General features: G+C 36.2%; 1 protein-coding gene across 5 annotated transcripts in view; it reads right to left on the bottom strand.

Annotated features, from left to right (window-relative positions):
* The window catches only part of amph (amphiphysin), a 279,401-nt gene that overhangs the window by 21,151 nt on the left and 232,398 nt on the right, over positions 1 to 25,852 (bottom strand). For all 5 annotated transcript variants that reach the window (XM_039753408.1, XM_039753409.1, XM_039753410.1 and 2 more), the window contains 3 exons: positions 18,502 to 18,564; positions 11,833 to 11,934; positions 1,291 to 1,350 (listed from right to left, as the gene is read on the bottom strand). In XM_039753408.1, the coding sequence (XP_039609342.1) occupies positions 1,291 to 1,350; positions 11,833 to 11,934; positions 18,502 to 18,564 (225 nt within the window). The remainder of the gene's footprint in view (positions 1 to 1,290; positions 1,351 to 11,832; positions 11,935 to 18,501; positions 18,565 to 25,852) is intronic.

The following is a 25,852-nucleotide window of genomic DNA, read 5'->3' as shown; positions in this document are numbered from 1 at the left end:
ATACAGTATACATTAAAAATAGTACAACTTCAATTCTTTGTGCTCAAGCAATGAAAATACACTGTATTGATTAATAATTATTCATATTTTCTGAAAGTAGTTTGATTACCGACATACTATATACAAACCTTTTTTGTCTTTGTAAATATACAGTATAAGTAGAACAGAAATCAAATAAGTCTAGTTTTGGCAGACAATTAACATGTAAGATAAACCATAGAAAGCAAATTGTTTTCTTATTTTATACACATTTGTTGCTTTACAGTTGATACCTGATAACTACAAAAAATATTCACTAAAAGTAATTTAATAATATTAAAGTAAAATTATTTCTACTCATTCCTTTCTATTTTTTATTTTATTAGAAACTTCTGAATTTGATGCTTTTTCATGAAAGGTAAGGCCCATATACTGAAACACGTTTTACTAGAAATATTCAAGAAAATATTCTTCTTCTGCATTTTATGTAAGCCATTATCCATAAAAATAAAAAGGGCAACATACACTTATGACTTTAAAAGCATAATCAAAATAATACCTTTAATGTGATTTTGGTTGACTATATACTAATCAACTGATTAGTGATTATTTTACAGATTTGCTGAAAGTATATTGATAAAGCATAAGAAATATTTTGCAGGTGCAGCAGCCTGGCTCTTTTCATGGTGTCACCTTCACAAATAGCTGGTTACTTTTTTGCGTGGAACAGAAAGGTCAGTGTGTTGTAGCACTGGCTGTGTAAGGCTGAGAGTTCAGAGGCAGCATACATTGAATAAATGACACACAGATAATAAGCCATTGTGGCAAAACTGCAGGCTTCTGCAAAGCATTTATTTCTAAACCAAGATTTTAGAATTTGTATAGCAATTGATCTAAAAAAAAGATCTAGCCATTACTCCATTTATCCTTCTATTCATTCATCCACCCATCCATTAAATTATTAACTTTAATTAATCCACTCATTGTATGGGCAAACACCGTTCTGAATGTTATTGGATCACCAGGGTTTCTTTAAAAAAATAAAAAAATAAAAAAATAAAGTCTGCAGTGAAAGTCTCCTATTTGCTGCATATTAGGGAGATATGGCAGAAAACAAAACATAAGAATTCACATTTTTAAATAAATACACAAATTATATGTGTAACATATTGTATTCACCCAAATATTCTAACACCATTAGTTTGTTAATACATTGGGCTCAAAATGTCAACAGTGATGAAGGCATATGCATATTGTACAACAAAATCAGTGAAAAAAAGTAGAGGCGCTTTATAAAAGACAAATACATACCTCTATGATTTCTCCCTCAGAATTTACTACAGGTTCCTGCATGTCTGGCTCTACATTCTCCTTCACAGGGAAGGAAGAGTATTATATTGTTAATAGTGGTTATATAAATGGAACTAATATGTTTATGAAATGCTCATGAATGGTACACCAATTTATGATGAAACAGAAAGGTGGAGCATTCATGCAAAATTTAAAACAAAAAAAATAAATAAATAAAACTACAGTCTATGTCATTTGCCCATGGGTCAGCTTGTTGAAATTTCGTCCACATAAAGGGAGCATTTAAAAATGATTGCTGTACGGTAGAGTTAATTTGTTAATACAGAGGCTGGATGAAATTATTTATATCTTGTATAATAACATACAGATTATATGTGCCAGTCAATTTCTCTGTGATTATATTTTGAGAATAGCCAGAATATACAGATAGGTGCACAGTGTTTGAATGAATGAATTATTTTTATCAAGGGATTATAACAGATTCCTACATCTCCAAGAAACACCCCTGAACCTTTCCCTAGATAACCAGGTTTAGACAATGAATGGATGGATGGACCTTCAAGAAACAGGAAGCGACTAATCACTATTACAACTTGTAAATCTTTGGAAAGCTCTTTCTTAAATGATCATTTTTGACAAAGGTTAAGACATACTCAGAAAACAGTCTTTGCTGCGTACCTACTTGGTTAGAAGAGATAACTGCACAAAAAGGCTTAATATTTAACTTGACCCTCCACTAAAGTGCACTGAGATAGAGAAGGTGAAGAACAAACAGCACAGAAGCAATCCTACTTGTTAAGGGGTTATCATTCTGATCCTAAATGGTGTATTATGCTGCAGGACATTACAGCATGAAGGCAGACTGCTGTTACACAGAATGTTTCCATCATTCTGTTTTCTTTGTGCACAGCTAAACTGCCAATGTGACTTCTCATAGGATTTGAACATCCTTTAAAATGTGTATATGGATACACTGTCTCCATATATGCTACTTTTAAATTTGAATTTAAAACAAAGGCAATTTTGCTGGATAACTTTTTGCAACAATACTTTGAAATGTAGTGTTTAAAGTGTGCTGGAATAATGATCTACAATAATAAAGTTGGTAAAACTGGCTTAACTAATCACTACTTAATGGTTTAATGATTATTTAATTACAATGAGAAATTTATGCATTTATGTTGCATCATATTTAATACAACAGTTATTAGGGTAACAGTCTACTATACTGTATAATAAAAAACTAAGGTCTGTGTGCTCAGTCCCTCAGAGCAATTTGATTGGTCAGTTTGGTTTTGGTGATGCGATGAAAGAGGAAGTGCGAGTGAGAGATGCATGAGGAGGAGTAAACACGCAGACTGAGAGCGTCAACTTCGATGACAGGCAGTATAAACCCAGAAAGGTCGCCTCAAAAACAATGACAGTCTGTGAAGCAGGCTTTATGGGAACGAGCTTGAGTAAGGGAGAGAAGGTTAAGAGAGATTTGGACACACACAAATACAGAGGAAAGGTGCTGAAAGCACACATTGGAAAAATATTTCTAGGCCAGTAAAACAATAAATAAGTAAATAAGAATAAATAAGAGTTGGCTTTCTAACGACCCACTGCAGAGTCTAATGAAATGAGCGCAAATGAACCAAGACTGCAAATAAAATATAAAGTGGTGAAAACTATCATTTAATTTTAATACTGCACTGCACATATTTTCTAAGGGGGTATATCAAAAAAATATTTTAATTAATGTAATTATGATGTATTTAAATGGGCACTTTAAGTACTTCAGAACAATGACGACTAAATGGGTTTCTCGAGAAAATGATGTCAAATAAAAATGTATGACTCGAATAATAATAGTTTACAGATTGTGTCTTATTCATCCTGTCCATTGTCCAGTACAGCTTTACTCCCATTTGATGTTAGGCACAAAATGTAGATACCAGAGATTTTGTTATGCTGACCATGATATGAGCAAATGAAATATTAAAATAATGACAAAGAAGGATTCGGTGTGACTTTTAAATGTTTTGAGCTGCATTTTATTAACATGACTAAGTTATATCCAGGAGAATACATATTAGACATATTTGGCACGAAACAGAACTTTTCTCCTAAAAATAATGAATGTAAATATTTTTTTTTAAATTTACTTTTAAAACAGTTTTTAGAAAATCATGGAACAATTTGTTAGAATAAAGTCTTAATGTAAAGAATCCAATAATCATAAATGTCACGTTACAAATGACATTATGTACACTTTGAGTTTTACACTAGACCGACGATCATTTTTGTTGTTGATTTTGTAAAGTACATTTCCCTGTAGTAACAGTGTGTTAGGTCCGAATCTTGGTTAAGGTGCCTCTTCTTCTTTTTATTGTTTCTTCCCAAATCATTGCAGTCATGACAGATCTGAATTCCTCTATGGTGAGGTTTTGCATATCCTACAATTGACTGGTGACCTATCAAAAATTGAGTTCTTATGTTTAAGAAGGAATCCCTATCTTAATCTATCAGCTATTGGGATCAGCCTGAATCAGGCTGCAAACAAGAAGAATAGGCAGTAAAATGTAAATGACAACATGATTGAATTTTAAAAATGAGAGAATCGGAACCAAAGTTGGTCAACAGTTGAACTGAGTGTTGGGTAATTGTTAGTAGGTTTCTTACTTTAGCAAAGCAAGACGGAAAATGATTTTCTTAAAAGTTCTTAAAGTTCCTTTCCTTTCTTAGTTAAAATTTCTCATTTAAGAATCTTTGGACATGATTTAATGAAAATTATTTAGCAGTGAGCTAAGAAACATATTGCTTAATGTAACTGGGAAACAAAGTATCATAAGATGCATCTAGTGAAAATCATGTTATATTATAGATGTATATTATCTGTCTAAAAAAATTGGCACACCAAAGTAATGGTTTGAATAAACTTTAATCTAAATTTAAAATAATTCTGTATTTCTTTGCAGCTGGGCTTTTACATGAATTGTTGAGCCCTTCTGTGCAAATACCATTAAGTGTCAACCTAAACACCTAAAGTAGGTAAGGCGTTTTTTGGGTGCTCTTCCCTTATCCTTGAACTATAGAAGGTGCACATAAATGTCTGTTATATGTCTAGGAAAATGATGGCAGCTGATCTAAATATTGATCTATAGAAGGCAAAATAATTACATGTAGTGCCTGCTTCTCAAATGGATTTCAACAGTGAGAAGAGACCTGCACCACTGAGAAGAGCTTGCAAGACTCTCATTGACTTTCTCTAAAAGAGTGAGGTGAAAATCGGACAATTTGTGTACAGTATCTCCACCACAAGAGGTAATGAGAAGGTTTTAAATGGTTGAATCTTTATGGTTTTTATTGCATCGGCAGATGAAAAGCTGCCATTTCACTACAAGTTGTGTTCTTAAAGACATCAAAATATTCTTAAACAGAGAGAATGGCGTACCACAGAAATGGATGAATGAAGAATATGGAATGAGAATAATTAAATAAAAATATCGTTTAAAAGAGCAGATCATTTACACTTCAGCTCTCTGCTAAAAGTCAAACAAGGCAGCAGTGCCAAAAAACTGCAAGTTCTGGTTACTCTAAAAGAAGTACTGCAGGAGATTCTTTTCAGAATATCCTGGGAGATGCAAAAGGCATGAACACTTTCTCAGTAAGCAGGTCAGTTACCATTGTGTACAGTGTCTACCAGGGGTGTCGAACTCCAGTCCTGGAGGGCTGCAGTGGCTGCAGGTTTTCATTCTAACCATCTTCTTATTTAGTGACCAGTTTTTGATGCTAATTAACTTCTTTAGCTTTGGCTTTAATTAGCTTGACTCAGGCCCCTTAGTTGTTTTTTCCTTAATTATCAGCCGGACAGTAATGAGACATAAAACAAGCAGGGCATGACCAGCTCACCTGTACTCATCAAACAAAATCTGAAAATAAAAATGAAGGTCTCAGTAAGGTTGATCCCTCAGGTTACCAAAACATTTTAGGAGTTCTTAGAAAAAAACAGAATATCAACAGTTTTGGAAATGTCTGCTGTGGCAACAGGCCATGGAATTGAATAACGGGTTTAATTAACAGCAAGAATCGGCTTCTCATTAAGGAACTGGTTGGAGTTTAAAGCCCCAATTTAGCTGGTTATCTGTTGGCTCGTTTCATGTCTCATTTTTGTTTGGCTGTCATTTAATGAAGAAAAGAATTCATTCAGAAGACTTGATCCTTAAAAACAGGGCTTTTAAAACAGAGGGAAAAGAAGTTAATTAGCAGTGAAAACTGGTCACTGATTAGGAAAAGGGTTAGAAAGAAAACCTGCACCCAATGCGGCCCTGTAGGCCTGGAGTTTGACACCCGTGGTCTAGACGGTCATTAGACCACAGTATATGTTCCAGAGAAAGTCAAAGAAAGGTATTATTCAATTTATGAGTTTCCAAATACGACTGATGGAATTGATGGCACATGTATTAAAATCTCCATTGACTAGCCTCAAAACTGTTTGTAGAAAAAAACGATTTTTCCTAGATGTGCAAGTCATTTGTGATAGCGAGTTCATTCTAGAAAGTGAGTAGGAGCTGCAAAAAATGTAGAAATATGGGTTAAATGCAGAGCTAAGCATCTGGCAGAAGAAGTTAAATTTCAGTGGGTACTCTCTCTTTATCTGTACTGAAACACCCATCATTCTTGGCAGGAAATAGACAGATACAATAGGAACCCTGCACAAACAAGATAACTCATTGAGATTTGTATTGCTATGTTAAGAGGTCACTTCAGCAGTCAAGCAGTGTTCTACAGTATTATTGAAAAAAGAGACATTACTTTTATACTCTATCCATCTATTATTTTGCCTGATGCCAACTTATTGGTATGCAGAAATGTTCTGCTATATTTTTTCTAACTGCCATCACCTCTTTAGTGAGGTATCCTTAGACTTTTCCACTTCTGTCTTAAGTACAGAAATTTGCACATTCCCTGTATACAGTAGTTGCCTTTGGGACACTTCCATTCTTCCATAAAGGAATATCTTTTTACACTTTCAACAAAGTCAATAATTTAATCACTCCAGTGTTTTTATTTTTTCTTTCTTGGTGCAGTTCAGATTTGTTTCTAGAGACTGGGCTTTAATTTTCATGCAAGCTTCATTTACTCCAATATTGCCTATGCTAGTATTTCAAATGCACTCATTTCTCAATTTGCATTTTTTTGTACTGGGCCTCTGTTTTGAACTGCTACTTTCTTCAAAACTTTAGGCAACCTCTTTATAGTGTGCCTTCATTTAATTTGAACATGCATTCTGAAGGAAACTTAGCAAAAATATTTGTGGTGAGGGTCACATACGTTTGTAAGACTTGGAGTACAATGACTTTTGAAGATGGAAGGGCACAGTAATATATAATGGCCTAAGGTCTGTTCAGGGTCAAACCCTGACAAAAAATTTTAATTAAATGAAAAGAAAAAGGCAATGAACTACATTAAACAAACATATATATCACTTTCTGAGCTACATTTAAATACTTCAGATGAAAACATATGCTTACGTCATTTAAGTGAGATATAAGAGAGTTTTTCATCGGCTGTTACTACTTCATAAGAAATTACTCTAAGTTATTATCAATGGTTCCCATCGTCTTATTGTTTTTTATATATTCTGGATATTTTAAGTTCCTTGTGTCTTGCCACATTAGACATATATTTATTTAGTTGTTCAGTCTATGGCACACTGCCTGCAATTTGACAAAAGGCAGTGAAATTTGACCTGACTTTAAACACACAGAGAACAGATGGCTTGATGAAATTCAAGGTCACTGATTACACTTCACCAGCCAGCTTCCTTTTGGTGCTCCAAAACTATTTATGTTTACATTTTTTAACTTAATCTTTTCTTATGTGATGTATATATGTCGTTTAAAAACTAATAAACAGACATAAGTAGAAGTTAGTATGTATGCTGGTTATTTTGAAAGCCTTCAAAACTGCCTCAGTGATAGTTCTTGCAGTACAAAATCTGAATAAATATTGAATATTCAGGCTATACTGTATATAAAAAGTGTATAATTGAATTAATATACTGTATCACACAATATGTATATTTGCTGGATAAGAGACTGCAGCTGAGTAATGAAATTTGATTCATTTGAACCTGACTGTGCAATCAACCATTACTCAATAAATCAAGTAGGTTTTTGTTATAGTGGAGGGTCAGAAACAGAATACACTTGTCAGCCTACACACTGACTACAGAAATGTTTATTCTGAACATAAATACAAATGATGAGGTAGAATTTGGAATAATCTGTGCTTAGCAATCAAATTTCTGCAAACAAAAATCATATGCAACTCTTGAACATACGGTGAGGTCTTATCTGAAACACATTTCAAGTCCAAACAACTGCAAAGCTTGCACAATTGCTATAAGCAGCTAATTCCTGTCTGTAACTAAACTCTTTATTTAATCAGATAGCTAAGAACAACTGGGGACAACAGACATCCAGTGAATGCATGGACATAAATGTTGGTTGTTTATAAACTTACTTGTTATGATACCTGTTTTTTTATACCTGAAGATTCAGTTTCAACAATTATTATGCAAATTCATTTCAGATTTTTGCAGTAGTTTATTTTTATTCAGGCTGCCATTATTTTGTAACACTGCCTATAGTTTACAGTTGCCACCTCTGTTATCAGTGAAATGACATGGAGGTCATATTATGTTTTATGACATCATGTCTTCTTATAAAACATGGTAGCACAGAAGGATCATTATTTTAACTTTGGGATAATTTTCAAAACTTTTTCAAGCTTCTAAAACAACTGTTTGGTTAGAGCAATCTCTTTCCTAGTTAAGATTTTGGATTTTTGTCAGCATTTTCTTGACTATCCTATTTGGTTTTACAGTGGAACCTCAGTTTACAAGTAACTTGGTTTACGAGTGTTTTGCAAGACCAGCTAAATTTTTTAATAAATTTTGACTTGATAAACGAGCGATGTCTTGCAATACGAGTAGTATGGATACACTTTGTCTGCTGAGTGTCATGTGATCACAACTGAGCTGATGGTTCTTCTCTCTCTCTCTCCTTATCTCTCTTGCCCTCTCGCTCATCTCTCTCTCTCTTTTCCTTTCTCTCTTCTCTTGAGGGCAATCTTCTCCTATTCTCTGTCTGAGTCTGCGTGCCTCACTCATATAGTCAACATCCGTACAAGCGTATACTGTTTACTACAGAATTGTGACTGTGTGTGTGTGTGTGTGCTGTGAAGTGCGAGTCCCCATCTTGCGCCCCAAAACACGAAGCTGAGTCTCAGTACTTTAACAACACTAGCTTTAATTCAGCTTGAAACAGCAACATCGCTGTTATTTATTGTAGCGGGATCTTTATAATGTTCCTTGTATCAACCATCAACGGCAGGCGCTTATAGCATTTCTGCAATCTTTTTGGATGCGCTTATACGGCGAACTGCTACAGTGCTGGGAGACTGCGATTGCTTTGGGACACTCTTCCACATGTCGTCCCGTTGGGTGGAATCCCACATGAGTTTAGAAACTCCCTCACACCAGCCATGATTCTTTTTAAAGGTAAAGTGCAGGTTAATTTGTTTTATGTATTTTTAGTTTATATTTTGTATTAATCATTTTTATATGAATAATTTTGGGTTGTGGATCATCTGAATTTCCATTATTTCTTATAGGGAAATTCACTTTGATATAGTGTACAAGTGCTTTGGACTGCGAGCATGTTTCCGGAACGAATTATGCTCGCAAACCGAGGTTCCACTGTATTTTGATTCTGAAACTGGTCATTTTTGTCTTGTTGGTTAGTGGTCCTGTCTGTTCTTTGACTGCAGTTTAGCCTCCTCCTTTGTGTTTTTCATCTAGTCATTTTCATTTCTTTCCACTTTGTGTTCATGTTTTGTCTTGGGTGCTTCACTATATTACTCTCCTCTTTCTCTAAAATACACAGCTTGTAAGGTAAATACTTAATAGTACCTATTTTGGTTTTTGTTTACGGTCCAGAATCAATGCTGATGGTAAGGAATATCAAAAAATCAAATGACCTTTTATAAGAATAAATAGCCTAAAAAAGATATCTTGTTGCTTTTAAACTAAAAAATGATATATTGAAACAAACATACTGTGTGTTACTCTATGCTATACTAATAATAATTAAGGCTTGCATTCTGCATGCTATTTTGTTTTTCTCTTGTAGTGAAAAATCTTGCAGGACACCCTGGATATCGTAGAAAAGAGTCACAGCACACGACTTGACGGCAACTCTGGTCTGTACAGGTAACTGAGAAGGATGGCTGCGAGAGCTCTGAGGGCAGATAAGGAGGTATTGGTTAGTGGAATCTGTGAGCAAGTGAGACATCATCTATGGTCTAGTGACCCATGTCCTACTTACAGAGGAATTAAAGCATTACACACATTTGAATCTGTTCCTCCAAGAGTTGCAGACAGGATGACTGATGGAACAGTCATTATGGATGGTACTGCAATTCTGACCTGCTGGGCTAGCTACTTTGAGCAGCTGCCCAAGCTGATCCTCCGGCTAGGACATTGGATATCTCTAGGTCCACGGTTCTTGAGGCTGATCCTTCAGTTAACTGTGAATGACCCAATCTCACTGAGATTGCACAGGTGGTGAACCGGCTGAGGGTAAGGAAGGCTGCAGGGATCTGTGGTATCCAGGGTGAATTTATCCAAGCTGGTGGTAAGGCTGTCCTCCTGGCATTGTAAGCAATCTCTCCTTGCATCTGGGTGACAGGCGTCATCCTAACCAACCGGAAAATGGAACTTGTCATTCCTAACTGGAAAGGGAAAGGTGATCGTCTAGATTGCAGTAACTAGTTGGGGATAACACTGCTTTCGGTGCCAAGTAAGTGTCCTGGATAAAAACCAAGATCTAGGCCTTTAATGACCTCTTGGGCAGAACCATCAGCAGTGTGTCTATCTACCGAGGGAGTATCGACCGCGTCAAGAGGTTTACTTACCTCGGCAGCACCACTCAAGTCTCTGGTAACTCTTCCGATGAAGTCAGCAGATGGATTGGGAGAGCATGCAGGTGTCATGAGGTCATTGGAAAGGGGTGTGTGGTGCTCCTGATATCTTTGCAAAAGGACGAAAGTCCAAGTCTATAGAGTCCTGGTGCATCCTATTGTGCTACATGGTTGTGAGACATGGATGCTATCCAGTGACCTGAGATGAAAACTGGCTCATCCGCCACTGTGTCTCTTTGGAGAATCCTACGGTATTGCTGGTTTGACTTTGTGCAAAACAAACAGTTGCTCATGGAGTCCTGAATGAGGCACATTACCTGCATTGTGGGGGAGTGTCAGTTACAGCACTACGGCCATGTGGTGTGATTCCCCAAGGATGATCCGGCCATCAGGATGTTAAGTGTTGAGGACCCGAGTGGTTGAACAAGGTCATGGGGACACCCACTTAACACCTGGCCCTGGCAGATAGATGGATGGGTTTGTCATTTATTGGGTGCAGCAATGCACAGTACCATTGCATGCTCCTCTAACATAATCTGACCTGACCTGAAGTGAATAACACAATTTTGATGAAAGTACACATAGGATTAGAGAACTGCATAGAGAAATGATGACATACTAATGACATACTTATCAACTGCTGGGCTAACTGTGCAGAAGCAAGTTGGACATGTGGTCTAAGACAGAACAACGCAAAAGCAGAAATGGTGATGCTTCTAATCTCTTTAGGGACACTGTAATGTAATCAGCTGAAATAAGTCTTAAATATATCTTATATTTTTTAGAACAAAATGGTATAATTTTATAGTAATAAATAGTTTTGGTGTTTTGATGTCACATCGTGTTGATACTCACTTTTCTTTAAAAACTCTTTAAATTAAACCTAAATAAGCGCAATATAAAAAGGATACAATCAGGTCTCAAACTCCAAAGGGATGAGGGATGAGCTATCATCTACAAAATTCTGTAACTGCTGTGGACCAGCACTAAGATTTCCCTTTTCCAACTATTAAACATGAAACATCACCTCACCTTTCACCTTTTTGTTTTTTTCAAAATTCAATTATGTTTTTGGTGATGCTGGAGTTTTGTTGGTATTGGGGCAATGAGATCCATTAGTGAAAAACTGATTTTCCTTAGGATTTCTACAAATAGTCAAGAATTTCTTATCTGTCACTGAGTCTGTTGAGGACTTCTAGCTTCATATAATATATATATATATATATATACACGTAAATAGATACTTATTAGTATATATACATTTATAAAATATAAACACCAGTTAAAAAAATAACAAGATTTTAAATAAGAGTAAATTGTACACTGTATAAACAACAAGGCACTCTGAAGTAAGAAAAAACTGTTCATATTCCTAATATTATAAATTTTATTTAAATTTATTTCTCCTTTAAAAGACACTTTTTTGGGTAATTCAAGCCATATCAAAATAAATAAAATGCCACACATAACAATTTGCATGCATTCACTAAAATACAATGGAATAAATAAAAAAAAAAAAAACTGAATGCGATGATTTTGATGATGAAAAGGGCATCCACTTCCTTGACTCACCACTGCATTTTCTGCTGGTTCAGCAGATGTGACCTCTTGTTCTGGTTCAGTAACATCTTCTGGAGACTGTGATTCCACAGCTGGAGGAACTTCTGTATTAGGCTTTTTAAAAAAGTATATAATATATTGTTCATAGATGGATAGATAAGTAGATAAATTCAGAGGAAGTAAAACATTGGAGCCCATAGCTTCATATCATTTACTTACATTACAAGTTAGGAGCTCCAAACCATGTCATTTTCTAACCTGGTTAAACCTGACCAGGATTACGTAGGGGTGGCAAAGGGGAGGGGTTCAGGGAGGCCGAAGCCTATCACAGCTAGCAAAGGATTCAAAATGGGAACAAACCCTGGATATGGAACCAGTCCATCACAGGACCAACACATTCACACACACACATACACACACCTAATACGGATTTGGGCCAGTTTAGTGGCACCAATTCACCTAACCTGCTTGTCTTTGGATGTGGGAGGAAACCAGAGCACCGAGAGGTAACCCATATAGACACAGGGAGAACATATAAATACCACACGGGGAGGACCTGGACATTCCTTACAGCAAGGCATTAGTACTAAAGACTAAAATTGTTAAGTTGAAGACTAAAATTGTTAAGTTGAACTTTAGTAGGGCTAATTTTGAGCAGATGCGACAAAGTCTAAGTAGGATAGACTGGGATAAGCTTTTAAATGTGGAGACAGTCGAGGAGCTGTGGAACAGGTTTAAAAATGTTTTACATGTAATGCAGGACAGATACATACCTAAATTTGGAAGTAATAGGAAACTAAAAAAATCTCCACGATGGATTAATAAAGATTTAAAAAAGAAGTTGCAAAGGAAAAAACTGCTGTATAAGGTATATAAGACTAATGACTGCAAAGAGAACCGTAGTGCGTATGAGAAAATGAGGGCAACCATTAAGAAGGATATCAGGGAGGCTAAAAGACAGTTGGAGAGGAATATAGCAGATAAGGCGAAAGAAGACCCCAAGAGATTCTTTCAGTATTTTAGTAGTAAAAGAACAGTTAAGGAGGAGGTCAAGTTCATCAGGAATAGTAAAGGGAATTAAAAGATACAGACAATGAAATAGCAGATGCCCTAAACTTACATTTTTCTGAGGTGTTTACAAGTGAGCAAGTGGATAACCTGCCAGAGGTAAACGCAACTACTAAGGAGGTACTGAGGGATTTGGAAATTGTAGAGGGAGAAGTGCTGCTCAGATTAAATAAGATAAAATCAAACAAATCACCAGGCCCAGATAATATTTATCCTCGTGTTCTTAAGGAGGCTAGTGAGTACATATATAAACCCTTGACACACATTTTTAGGAAGTCACTGTGCACTGGAGAGATTCCAAAGGACTGGAAAATGGCAAATATCATCCCATTATATAAAAAGGGTGACAGGGCAGATCCAAGCAACTATAGGCCAGTAAGCTTAACAAGCATCACAGGAAAATTAATGGAAGGAATTATTAAGGATAAGATTGAGCAACACATGACAAGGACAGGAGTTATTCTGAACAGTCAGCATGGGTTCAGAAGGGGGAGGTCGTGTTTTACTAACATGTTGGAATTCTATGAGGAGGCAACAAAAGGATACGATCAAAGTGGAGCTTATGATATTATTTATCTGGACTTTCAGAAAGCATTTGATAAGGTGCCACATGAGAGGTTGGGCATCAAGTTAAAAGAAGTGGGAATTCAGGGTGATGTTTTTAGATGGGTGCAGAATTGGCTCAGACACAGGAAGCAGAGGGTGATGGTGCGAGGAACCTCATCAGAACTGGCCGATGTTATGAGTGGTGTTCCACAGGGGTCAGTGCTAGGGCCGCTGCTATTTTTAATATATATAAATGATTTAGATAGGAATATAAGTAACAAGCTGGTTAAGTTTGCAGATGATACCAAGATAGGTGGATTAGCAGATAATTTGGAATCCGTTATATCATTACAGAAGGACTTGGATAGCATACAGGCTTGGGCAGATTTGTGGCAGATGAAATTTAATGTCAGTAAATGTAAAGTATTACACATAGGAAGTAAAAATATTAGGTTTGAATACACAATGGGCGGTCGAAAAATCGAGAGTACACCTTATGAGAAGGATTTAGGAGTCATAGTGGACTCCAAGCTATCAACTTCAACAGTGTTCAGAAGCCATTAAGAAGGCTAACAGAATGTTAGGTTATATAGCACGATCTGTGGAGTACAAGTCCAAGGAGGTTATGCTCAACCTTTATAATGCACTGGTGAGGCCTCATCTTGAGTACTGTGTGCAGTTTTGGTCTCCAGGCTACAAAAGGACATAGCAGCACTAGAAAAGGTCCAGAGAAGAGCGACTAGGCTGATTCCAGGTCTACAGGGGTTGAATTATGAGGAAAGATTAAAAGAGCTGGGCCTTTACAGTTTAAGCAAAAGAAGATTAAGAGGTGACATGATTGAAGTGTTTAAAATTATGAAGGGAATTAGTACAGTGGATCGAGACTTGTATTTTAAAATGAGCTCATCAAGAACACGGGGACACAGTTGGAAACTTGTTAAGGGTAAATTTCGCACAAACATTAGGAAGTTTTTCTTTACACAAAGAGCGATAGACACTTGGAATAAGTTACCAAGTAGTGTGGTAGACAGTAAGACGTTAGGGACTTTCAAAACTCGACTTGATGTTTTCTTGGAGGAAGCAAGTGGATAGGACTGGCGAGCTTTGTTGGGCTGAATGGCCTGTTCTCGTCTAGAGTGTTCTAATTCTAATTCTAATTCTAATTCTAACACTACCATGCTACCCGATATGCAATTAGTGAAAATAATACATTAAACCAATACTTTGTAATAAAGTAAAAAGGTTAAATTTCACAAACCCCATTATTTGCTTGTCAGATTAAATAACAGAAATTTAGCACTTGGTATAAAAGAAGCAGAATCATTATTGGTCCTCACAAATGAAGATGACAAGGTTACAGGCAATTATATATATTGTAAACATAGTCTAAATTAATTAATAAAGAGGCATTCATATAATTCAATAAAAAATAATGTTTAACTCTACATCCATTATAATCAACATCATTTTTGAAATTCAGAAAAAATATAATGGTATGTAGTGCTACTGTTCCCATTCGCCTATGGAGTTTTTCAAGTTGATACCCTCTTGTGCGATCCACAGCACACCCTTCAATTTGCCATTCAAACACAGAGGTTTACCCTTCTGAGGGAAAAGAAATATTACTTTTATCTACTTTTTGAGACTTCCACTTTGAACTGCTATATTGTTCCTCTCAGAGAAACTATTGTCCATCTGCTACTGAAAACAATATCATGAATTTCCAATAATAACTATCACCGGTCACCCATTTTCTAAGCACATTCATCAATTTTGGGGCCAAGGGAACCTGATACAAAATCAACATCTACAGCAGTTATAACCCCTACAAGCTATACCATTAAGAAATATTTCTCTGTGATGTGTATTCCATTTCTGATAAAATCTTGATCCTTGTTTAAACATGACGAAAGTTGACCAAAGAGTTACCTTGCGACAAGGCAAAGAAAAATATCCAAAAAGAATTTATACGGTTCGCTTGCTTGTGCAGGCAAAAGCAGATGTAAAAAGAAAGTTAAAATTAATTCAAGACAATTTTAACACTTAGAGAGCTGATGTCTTTCTAAATCGTTTATGTACAGAAAAGCACTGCAGCAGTACTCACACGTCATACTGATAAAACAGTACTTTAGATGGCAGAGAAAATGGCTTACAACGATTACCTATGTATCATTTAGACTGCTACAAAATAAACTAGCAAGGCAAAACACCTAATTTCTTTTTCAAGATCTTTATAGCTGATTGGAAAACTGTCATACTGTCACAGAAGCATCATTGATCTCCATTGAGGTTACCTATAATTGGAACAAATTCTAAAACTAGTGAGTTTTAATGTGAGACTTTAAGTAGTTTTGCAGTAGTATTACCCAACAAAAACAGTCATTGTACTTAATAATAGTCAAAAGGAATAAGTAGACAATACTCATACATGTGCATGAAAGTCACTATCTTTCGGTGAACAAAAGGCACAATAGGTCTGGAGAAAGCTTCATATATGTTTCCCTAAATTAAATGGTAAATGCTCATCTAGCTATCAAGGACATAACCAGTTGAACCAAGTTTAGGATTCTCTTCCAAGAGCATAGGGCTCAAGTCAAGAAACATCTCTAGATGGGATGCCAGTCTATTACAGGGCACACCCTGCCACACACTCACCAAACTTATCATAATCCAAAGTTACACATTAACCTAATCATCACTACTTTGGTATGTAGGAGAAAAGCCAGCGTGACTATTTGAAGACAGAAATCTTGACAAAGAATGAGGGGGAGAGGCCGATGTTCAATTACAAAACCTCAATTTATTATGAATTGCATTTCCTGTTTACGATGTATGCTGATTTTTCTGAAAGCGTTTATTTAAAACTATTTCAGCAAAAACTGCATGTGCTTTGTATGTGGTAGGAAAACAACTGGATAACTGATATGTGATATGAGTAACATGAGATTTTTTTTTTTCCAAGGATTTTTTTCATATCATTTGCCATTGTATAGAACTGGTCACCGTAGCCTTGTATTATATCTCAGACTTTTTTTCAGGATATTAAACATTTTTCTCGGTCATTATTATAAAATACATGGATTATGTAACATTTAAAAATATAATTTTTGGGTGGTTTATTTATTTAATACTATAACTAAAATAGATCTCTTTAAAGTGGTCTAAATTAATTAAAAGTTTAAAATACGTTATTGACTGCATACTGGACTCATCTTTGGAGACTTACATTATGATATTGTATATAAGGACACTCTGAGGTGGGCTGGCACCTCGCCTGGGGTTTGTTTCCTGCCTTGCACCCTGTGTTGGCTGGGATTGGCTCCAGCAGACCCCCCGTGACCCTGTAGTTAGGATATAGCGGGTTGGATAATGGATGGATGGATATAAGGACACTACTCTTCTACTATTATATATATATGTTTTATAAGATCATATAGGATTTATGATCTATGAAAATGTTTGTTTTTTCTTTATTTATTCATTAATATTCTTGCCTAATCTTATTTGTTTTTTCATTTCTTGTAACTTTCTCCGTGACATCTAGTACAGCACTTTGAGCCACAGTCTTTGTATGAAATGTGCCCTATAAACAAATGTTGTTGTACTTGATGCACTTTTGGTAGCCATGACAGCCTTAAATCAGCTTGCACAGGCCTCTATCAGGTATACCAGGGCTGTGGAGTCGGTAGATAAATGCTCCGACTCCGACTCCTCAGTTTCTAAATCTTCCGACTCCGACTCCCTCGACTCCTCTGTATGTATATACTATGCTAATGTATTTTCTACATCCATTGAAGGAAAGGAAGGCAACATACATGTAATTTCACCACAGAACTACTGGCTAGGAAGCCAACACTCTACTATAATGCCAGATTAAAGACAAACACAATTGATTGGCGGCCGCAGATTGCGGGTGTCCACATGGACGGCAGATCCAGCTTGCGAAAATCTCGACCACCGCCCCATCCAAAGTAATGTGATGCCTCTGTCTGCTGCAGTGGCTGTCTCCTCTGTCAGCCAGCCGGAAGTTTAGTGCATTGTGTCACTCACCGGCCAGCTGATCAGCAGAACGAGCCTCTGCTGGAGACAGGTAGGGAGATCTGTGTTCTCGGCTCCTTCGGCCCCCTTCACTAGCGCATAGCGAAGGGGAGCCGACGGAGCTGAGAACACACCAGATGATTTTTCAGGCGTTTGACGCGTGATGACTCGTTGAACGGCCGAAAAATCGGCAGTGCATCTGTAAATGTATGGGGGGCTTTAGGCTAGGTTCACAGTTCCCTGTAACGGCAGTGCCGCACCTTACCTGTGCATTACATCCCATATAGTGACGCATACAGTCAATGAAAAGCATGCTTCATGGTTACTTGACATGTTCATTTTGTGGTAACATTATGCACTGCATGCATTGGGCTTTATTCTTACAGCAGAGAAGTAGTTCATTATGACTGTTTGTGAATTGGGACATTTCAACTTACTTTTTTAATTCCCATTTAAATTTAGTTGGAGTCGGCTTCGGTAAACTTTTTGCCGACTCCCACTCCGACTCCAGGTACCCAAAATTGTCTCTGACTCTGACTCCACAGCCCTGAGGTATACTGGGACTACTTGGAAGGTACTGGCCCAAGTGATCCAGAAATAGAAAATGTAGTATACGTTGTTGGGAACTGCCGTATATTATTTTTAACATTAACTTCCTTGTGGACTACATTATAAGTGGACACATTTGAAGATGCTCCTATTTAGAGTTAAAAATGAGTCACAAAGGAAGAGTATGACAAATGCTTGAAGTTTGTGACACTGAGACCAGTCTGAGACCTAATTAACGACACTGAAGACCAGAGATTTTACCAGCAACATCTAAATTATTTTACAACCAAGAATAAAATGTATTTAATCACATTAGGGAAAATATGGAAATCTACCGTTTATACTTTCAACAGTATAACTTATTTTAGCAACCTGCTTTTATTTCAAAGGATCCTAAAGTTTGTAAGACAACTGGAACATGTTATAATAACATGTAATTTTTGGAAAACAAAAATGAAACTGCTTCTGCAAATTACTCACCATTGTATCAAAACCATCCTGGTTCACTTCAGATGTGGTAGGTACAGACGATCCACCATCCAGCTTAAATAAAAAGAAAATGCAAATAATATATTTCAAACAGTAAAACATTATTAAAACAACAAAAGCCATAGTGCAACTCTGGTAAATAGCTGTTACCCATGAATGCTCATATGACAGTGTAGTTTAAGACTGTTTCATTAGTACACCTTATTTAGCGTAATAGTGTTATACTTTAACACTGTATTTTACCCTCATGGTTTGAATAAAAAACAGCAAAGTACTGTTTATAATTCAAGGCAAAAAATGTATATTTTTTACATGAACCTTGGAGCTCACAATGTTACTATTTTACTGAAGCAGACCAAAATATTTACAAAGTGGAATTCTTATACTGTATTTTATATGTTTTTAGATTTATGTAATATAAGTGCAGGAACAGTAAATTAATTTACTTTATTTTTATATCACTCTTGTACTTTTTCTCATATTATTAGAAGATATACTTTATAAAAATATAAGGAATACTTTGCTCAGTTGGAAGCACACTATCTGAAAAGTAATAAAGCTATAAATGTTGCAATCAAAGAAAAATTCCCATGATATTTAAAATGTACTATGACTTTTAAAACAAGTGTAATGCATGGCTTCTTCTTGAATGTTTCTCTAAGATACAGTAGATGCCAATGCCAATGAATGCATGTGACTGAATAAACCTGATATCAGCACTAGACACATTTAGAAGCCGATGTGCACATTTGTCAATATGGGAAAATTCCCCCAGAAAATGTATTTAATTCATTGTATTTCAGTCTCCTGCACTTATTTAGCTTAATAGTTTTATCTTTGAAAATTGTACTTTATGTTTTTTTCCACACATTTCTATCTTGGTTACTACCTGTACTAGATGTTCTGTATTAACATCTGCTCAGAAACCACAGATGTCTGGGTGCCTCTTATTAATACGATATCTTCAGACTGCTTAGGACTCTCTGCTCCTGTTCAGGATTTCTGTGGCTGTACCAACATAAATAACACCCAAGGAAGGTTTTGATGTTGTTTGAGTTTTATTCATGAGGACTTAGTATTAATTTTCTAGTAATGCACATTGAATTTAGTCATCTTTTTACTGGTAATCACTGTACTTTTTTATCATGTATATTGAGAAGTGGATGAAAAAGTATCCCACAAATCATGAAGTACTGTACACCACCTTCATTATATACTTGTCTGTTGTGAAAACAGTGTCTTTGGCTTACAAAGACATCTTTCAATACAGTCAACATCCTCTGGATTAAGGACAGAAGGGTTTATTGGTTTCGGTGCAATGCACGCAGAACCAGTTGCACACTATTTTTTCACCACTTGTTGAATTATGTATTTCAAAGGAGCACTGGCAATGCAATATTGTTATACAATTCTCTTATGTGTCCACTGTGAAACTGTCAGTATGAACATACAACTCCACAAGGAAATGCAGTGTTCTAATAACTATTGCACATCTTCTCTCCAGTAAGCAAAAAGATAACAAAATTAAACAAAATGTTCATGGGGACTTCTTGGTAGCTTCACCTGGCTAAATCTGATATTGCTAAAAACGTGCAGGGTCCCTTACTGTGTGTGAGAATTCTTTTTTGCAGGCTATCATCTATTTTATAGGCTATAGTTTTCTCTGTAAGTCACAAGGTGACTATTATTATTATTATTAATAATAATAATAATAATAACAACTTGCTAAGAAGCCACAAGAAAACCACAACATTCGAGAGTGAAAAATGTTGCAGTTGTTAAAAGAATATCACATAAAAACAATAAGAAAATGTTTTTTGTTAGAAATTGAAAAAGGAACAGAACTTTACAGTTACTGTATGTATACTGGTGGAACAACATACAAAAAAAATCTGCATTTTCACATTTCAGAGTACGGCAAAATGACTAACTTATAGGTCCTAGTGTTAATCTTCTTCATTTGTTTTTTTCTCTATGTTGTTTTGTCAAATGATTTTGCTTTTTTCACAATTTGCATTAAGCAAAAACTATAATATATAAATACTGTAGAAATAGACAAAAGATTTTAAACTTCACTTTCAGTAATTAGGAATTTACATGCTGTGACCTTATAACCTGCAAAATATGAAAGGTGGTGATGAACTCCTTGTGTCCAAGATTAACAAAAAACAAAAAAAAAAAAAATGTTTTTGATTGATTTGCACATTGGAGTTCATTTTGGGGTTTGCCTTCTTTTCCTAGTATTGTGATCTTTGTTTTTACTTGACCACAATTTTTCTCTCTCCTTCTCCTTGTACAAGTTTTGACCATTTTCACTACCACCACCCCTGGCACAGCATCTAGTCAGGGATCATATGCATTTAATTTGGTTCAAGTATGTATCTGTTTTCCAAATAGTAGAGATGGCACAAATTTTTTATAGTGGCAAAGTGATGCTGTGCATCATGTCTTGTCTGAGCCACATTAACATGAACTGATATGAGTTGTTCCACATTACAAAGCTTTCTAATAAAGGGAACACTGAAATGATGTACTGTGGGTAAGGATTGTTTTTGTTTGTCTAATGGCATATACTACTGTAAAAATATAACATGAAACATATCGTTACAATTGCTAAAATGGAAAGACTTTTTATTCATTATTATCAAAAAAGTAAAGCCAACCCTAATCCTTAAAAAACAAACTATTGTGAGATGGATTAGACTTTTGACAGATAATAAATCCTGTTGCTGGTGGTGTATTTTATTTATAAAATGGAAAAAACTGTGATATTAGGAAATTAAACCAGTACAATGTATTAACTGGCAGCTAGTGAGGTGATGAATTACGTAATAATATTGTAATATGGGTATATCTATACCCAACAAGAAAATGGACAAGTACAATATCCTACAACTGACAGATTAGAATATGTGATTCCTGCCTGATTTAAATATATTAGGTATTACAGTGTTTAATAAAATTATGTTTATTTTGATAATAAGCTTGCTTATGTTGAATAGTTCTCCAAACCACCAAAAAACAAACAAAAAAAGGTGCTCCTTTAAATTCATAATTGTTGTTCAAGTCTCCCTGAACTGCTTATTCCAGGATCGAGCAAAACATAACACAAATATTGTTATGTCATTCCTAACCCATCTACTCCAGACTAGGGGTGTAGGGAGATGGCTGGAGCCTATGCCAGGTAGCATAGCTGCAAGGCATGAACATACCCTGGACAGGTTGCTGGGTAAACGCACACACACACACACACACACACACCCAAACCCCAAACACATACTAGGGCCAACTGAGCATCATCAGGTCACCTAACCTGCATGTCTTTGAACAGTGGAAGGAAGCTGGAGCAGACACGGGGAGAAACTCCATGCAGTGAGGACCCTGGATGTGAACCCTGGTGTCCTTACCACTTTACCACCATGCTGCCCACCCAATTATTATGCTCAAAAAATTACATTCTAAATGATTGTGTTTTCTAATGCTAGTCTGAAACAGCATTTTTCAGACAACACTTTCCAAGCAATCATTAGGTGAAAGAATGAATAACTGTTTTAAAATTTGGCAGAAATATTCTATAAAGGGGGGACACACAACCTACACCCAATTTAATACAAATATGCTTATCAATGGAGAAATAACAAATAAAAACATAATTAATCAAATTAAGGCATTAATTAACAAACTCTGGACAGATTTTTGTGCTTCTTGTTTTTCACTTAACATTTGTCAATCTTTACATTCTTACTCAAAGATACTATACTCAGCAAAAAAAGAAACGTCCTCTGACTTTCAACTGTTTTTACTTTCAGTAAACTTAATGTGTAAATATTTGAATGAACACTAAAAGAGTCAACACCATAAGACATAAACTAAAAATGTTTCACAATGTGTCCCTGAATGAAGGGAGGCTCAAATTCAAAAGTACCAGTCAGTATCTGGTGTGGTCACCAGCTGCTTGAAGTACTGCAGTGCATCTCCTCCTCATGGACTGGACCAGATTTGTCAGTTCTTGCTGTGAGATGTTACCCCACTCTTCCACCAAGGCACCTGCAAGTTCCTGGACATTCCTGGGGAATGGCCCTAGCCATCGATCCAAATCGATCCCGCTCCAGGGTACAGGCCTCGGTGTAACGCTCATTCCTTCGACGATAAACACGAATCCGTCCATCACCCCTGGTGAGACAAAACCGTGACTCATCAGTGAAGAGCACTTTTTGCCACTTCTGTCTGGTCCAGCGAAGGTGGGTTTGTGCCCATAGGCAGCATTGTTGCTGGTGATGTCTGGTAAGAACCTGCCTTACAACAGGCCTACAAGCCCTCAGTCCAGCCTCTCTCAGCCTATTGCGGACAGTCTGAGCACTGATGGAGGGATTGTGTGTTCCTGGTGTGACTCGGGCAGTTGTTGTGGCCATCCCGTACCTGTCACGTAGGTGTGATATTCGGATGTACCGATCCTGTACAGGTGTTGTTACACGTGGTCTTCCACTGCGAGGATGATCAGCTGTCCTTCCTGTCTCCCTGTAGTGCTGTCTTAGGCGTCTCACAGTGCGGACATGGCAATTTATTGCCCTAGCCACATCAGCAGTCCTCATGCCTCCCTGCAGCATGCCTAATGCACGTTCACGCAGATGAGCAGGGACCCTGGGCATCTTTCTTTGGGTGTTTTTCACAGTCGGTAGACAAGTCTCTTTAGTGTCCTGCGTTTTTAGAACTGTGACCTTAAATGCCTACTTTCTGTAAGCTGTTAAGGTCTTAACGACCATTCCACAGGTGCATGTTAATTAATTGATTATGGTTAATTGAACATGCATGGAAAACATTGTTTAAACCCTTTACAATGAAGATCTGTAAAGTTATTTGGATTTTTAAAACATTATTGTTGAAATACACAGTCCTGAAAAAGGGACGTTTCTTTTTTTGCTGAGTATATTTACCAGAAAAAATAGACACACGTGTTTAAAAAAAAACTTGTAACAATTAAACTTTATACTGCACACATATTTAATAGTTATCTAAATAACAGATCATTTGTGTATTTTACAATGTCATTTATTCAAACAATTGGACTCTGCTTAGAACACATACATGAGGAAAAAACATAACAGGCACATAATTTGTTACACAATTTGTTTTTGCTGAAGCATATCTCAGATTTTAAGAAAATACTGGTCACTTTGCTGAACTGAAATTTAAATTTTTAAAGCCATATTTAAAATTTAAATGTTCATGTGGTGATAATTTTAAGGCTGTGCACTGAGGAATTGAAACATCGCTTTGAGCAATTCCCTTAAAATGGTCTTATAATCATATTGTTAGTAAGGAAAGACATAAATGATTTATGCAGGGAAAGGAAAACAGCATGTGGGTCTTTGTTAGTGTGAGAATTTGTTAGTTTACCACAACAGTTCACAAGCTCCAACAAAAGACATTAAACACTGTATAAGACCATGTGGCAAGCCTTAGTCAGGAATGATACTGCTGAATGAACATTTTACACTTCAGACTGAAATTTAAGTGTAATGATTTTCTTTTTTAATTGCAAATTGGAGTGGCAATTTAAAAGTAACAGTGCATTTAAACAGTGTAAATCGTGTATATAAAAAAGGTGTTCATTTAAATTCTTGACCGGTTGACAAACTTCCTAAGGCTATGTTTTATATACTGAAAATGAGTTGTTCTACCCAGCTTCACCCATAAGTATGATAAAGGGTATGTTTCATGTGTAATACTGTATTGATAAAAAGTACATATGAAATGCATTTTTGGTATTATTTAACATCTAGTACTAAGTCCTTGTGAAATTTTCCTCTAAAAATTATGTTTAAGCTTTAGAGAAATATAAGTAATTTTGCAGCAAAGAAAAATTTGTGGAATAGTAATAATAATTATCGCAATAGATCAATAATAATATTGAAATGTTATTGAGCATGGAGAACCACAGTCATAAAGTACAACTCAATCACTGAGAGACAAATAGAGTTCAAGCAGCGCACGCACCCTCCTCATCCCTGAGCAGCACTCCTGGCAGATCCCCACGAGGTGTCCATGCCCACTCACTCCCGCCATCTGAAGACTTTTGTTACTCCAGTTCAAGCCCAGATCTCATCACAAATAGGTGAGTTTCTCACTTACTATTTGCACTAGACAAAAATTAAATATGGCCGTTTTGTTCATCATAAAATAAGCATTCAGAAAAGAGGGAACGGATTTTTGATGTGATCAACCATTAAAGATTTGTTGAACGGCAAGCATAAAAATCTTGTTCTTTTTCAACACGCTTAAATATTTAAAAATTCCTTATAATAATATGGTCAACATATTTTGGTAATGATGTGCTAGAAATCATTTCTAATTCTTTTAAAGTAAAAATCAAATCAATATCATGTGTTTTGAAGATACTGAGATCAAAAAGGCACAAAGACCCAATGAAAATGGCAACTTTTAGTGAGGTTATCTCTGTTTATACTTTTTGTCTAGATATTTATACATCAAAAAACTAAAATTTTATTAGCCTATATACAAAGTAAAACTAAACTGGAACTAACTGCAAAGTTTTGTAGAAATAACTGAGGTGGTTTACACGTGATACTCGAACAGACAGACAGATAGAAACTCAGTTTATACATATAGATAGATAATGGTGTTTTTGCTCTATTACGTCAAGTAAACGGAATGCTCAAAGTAAATTGCAAAAGTCATCAAACATACACTCAACAGCCACTTTATCAGGTACAACTGTTCAAATGCTTATTAAGACAAATATCTAATCAGCCAATCACAAGGCAGCAACTCAATGCATTTAGGCATGTAGACATTGTCAAGACAACCTGCTAAAGTTCAAACCGAGCATCACAATGGGGAAGAAAGTGACTTTGAATGTGGCATGGTTGCTGGTGTCAGACGGGCTGGTCTGAGTATTTCAGAAACTGCTGATCTACTGGTATTTACATGTACAACCATCTCTAGGGTTTACAGAGAATGGTCAGAAAAAGGGAAAATATCCAGTGAGTGGCAGTTCTCTGGGAGAAAATGCTTTGTTGATACCAGAGGTCAGAGGAGAATGACCAGACTGGTTCAAGCTAATACAAATGCATCAGTAACTCAAACCCACTCCTTACAACCGAGGTACACAGGAGAGCATCTCTGAATGTACAACACTGTACTCAAATGACCTCCACAGTCACCAGATCTCAATATAATAGTGCACCTTTGGGATGTGGTGGAATGGGAGACACACATCATGGATGTTCAGCCAACAATATGGACCAAACTCCCAAAGTAATGTTTTCAGTACCTTGCTTAATCTATGCCACAAATAATTACAGCAGTTCTGAAGGCAAAA

This window comes from Polypterus senegalus, chromosome 5 (genome assembly GCF_016835505.1).
Source record: "Polypterus senegalus isolate Bchr_013 chromosome 5, ASM1683550v1, whole genome shotgun sequence".
Classification (NCBI taxonomy): domain Eukaryota; kingdom Metazoa; phylum Chordata; class Cladistia; order Polypteriformes; family Polypteridae; genus Polypterus; species Polypterus senegalus.
This window is presented reverse-complemented; position numbering and strand designations above follow the sequence as displayed.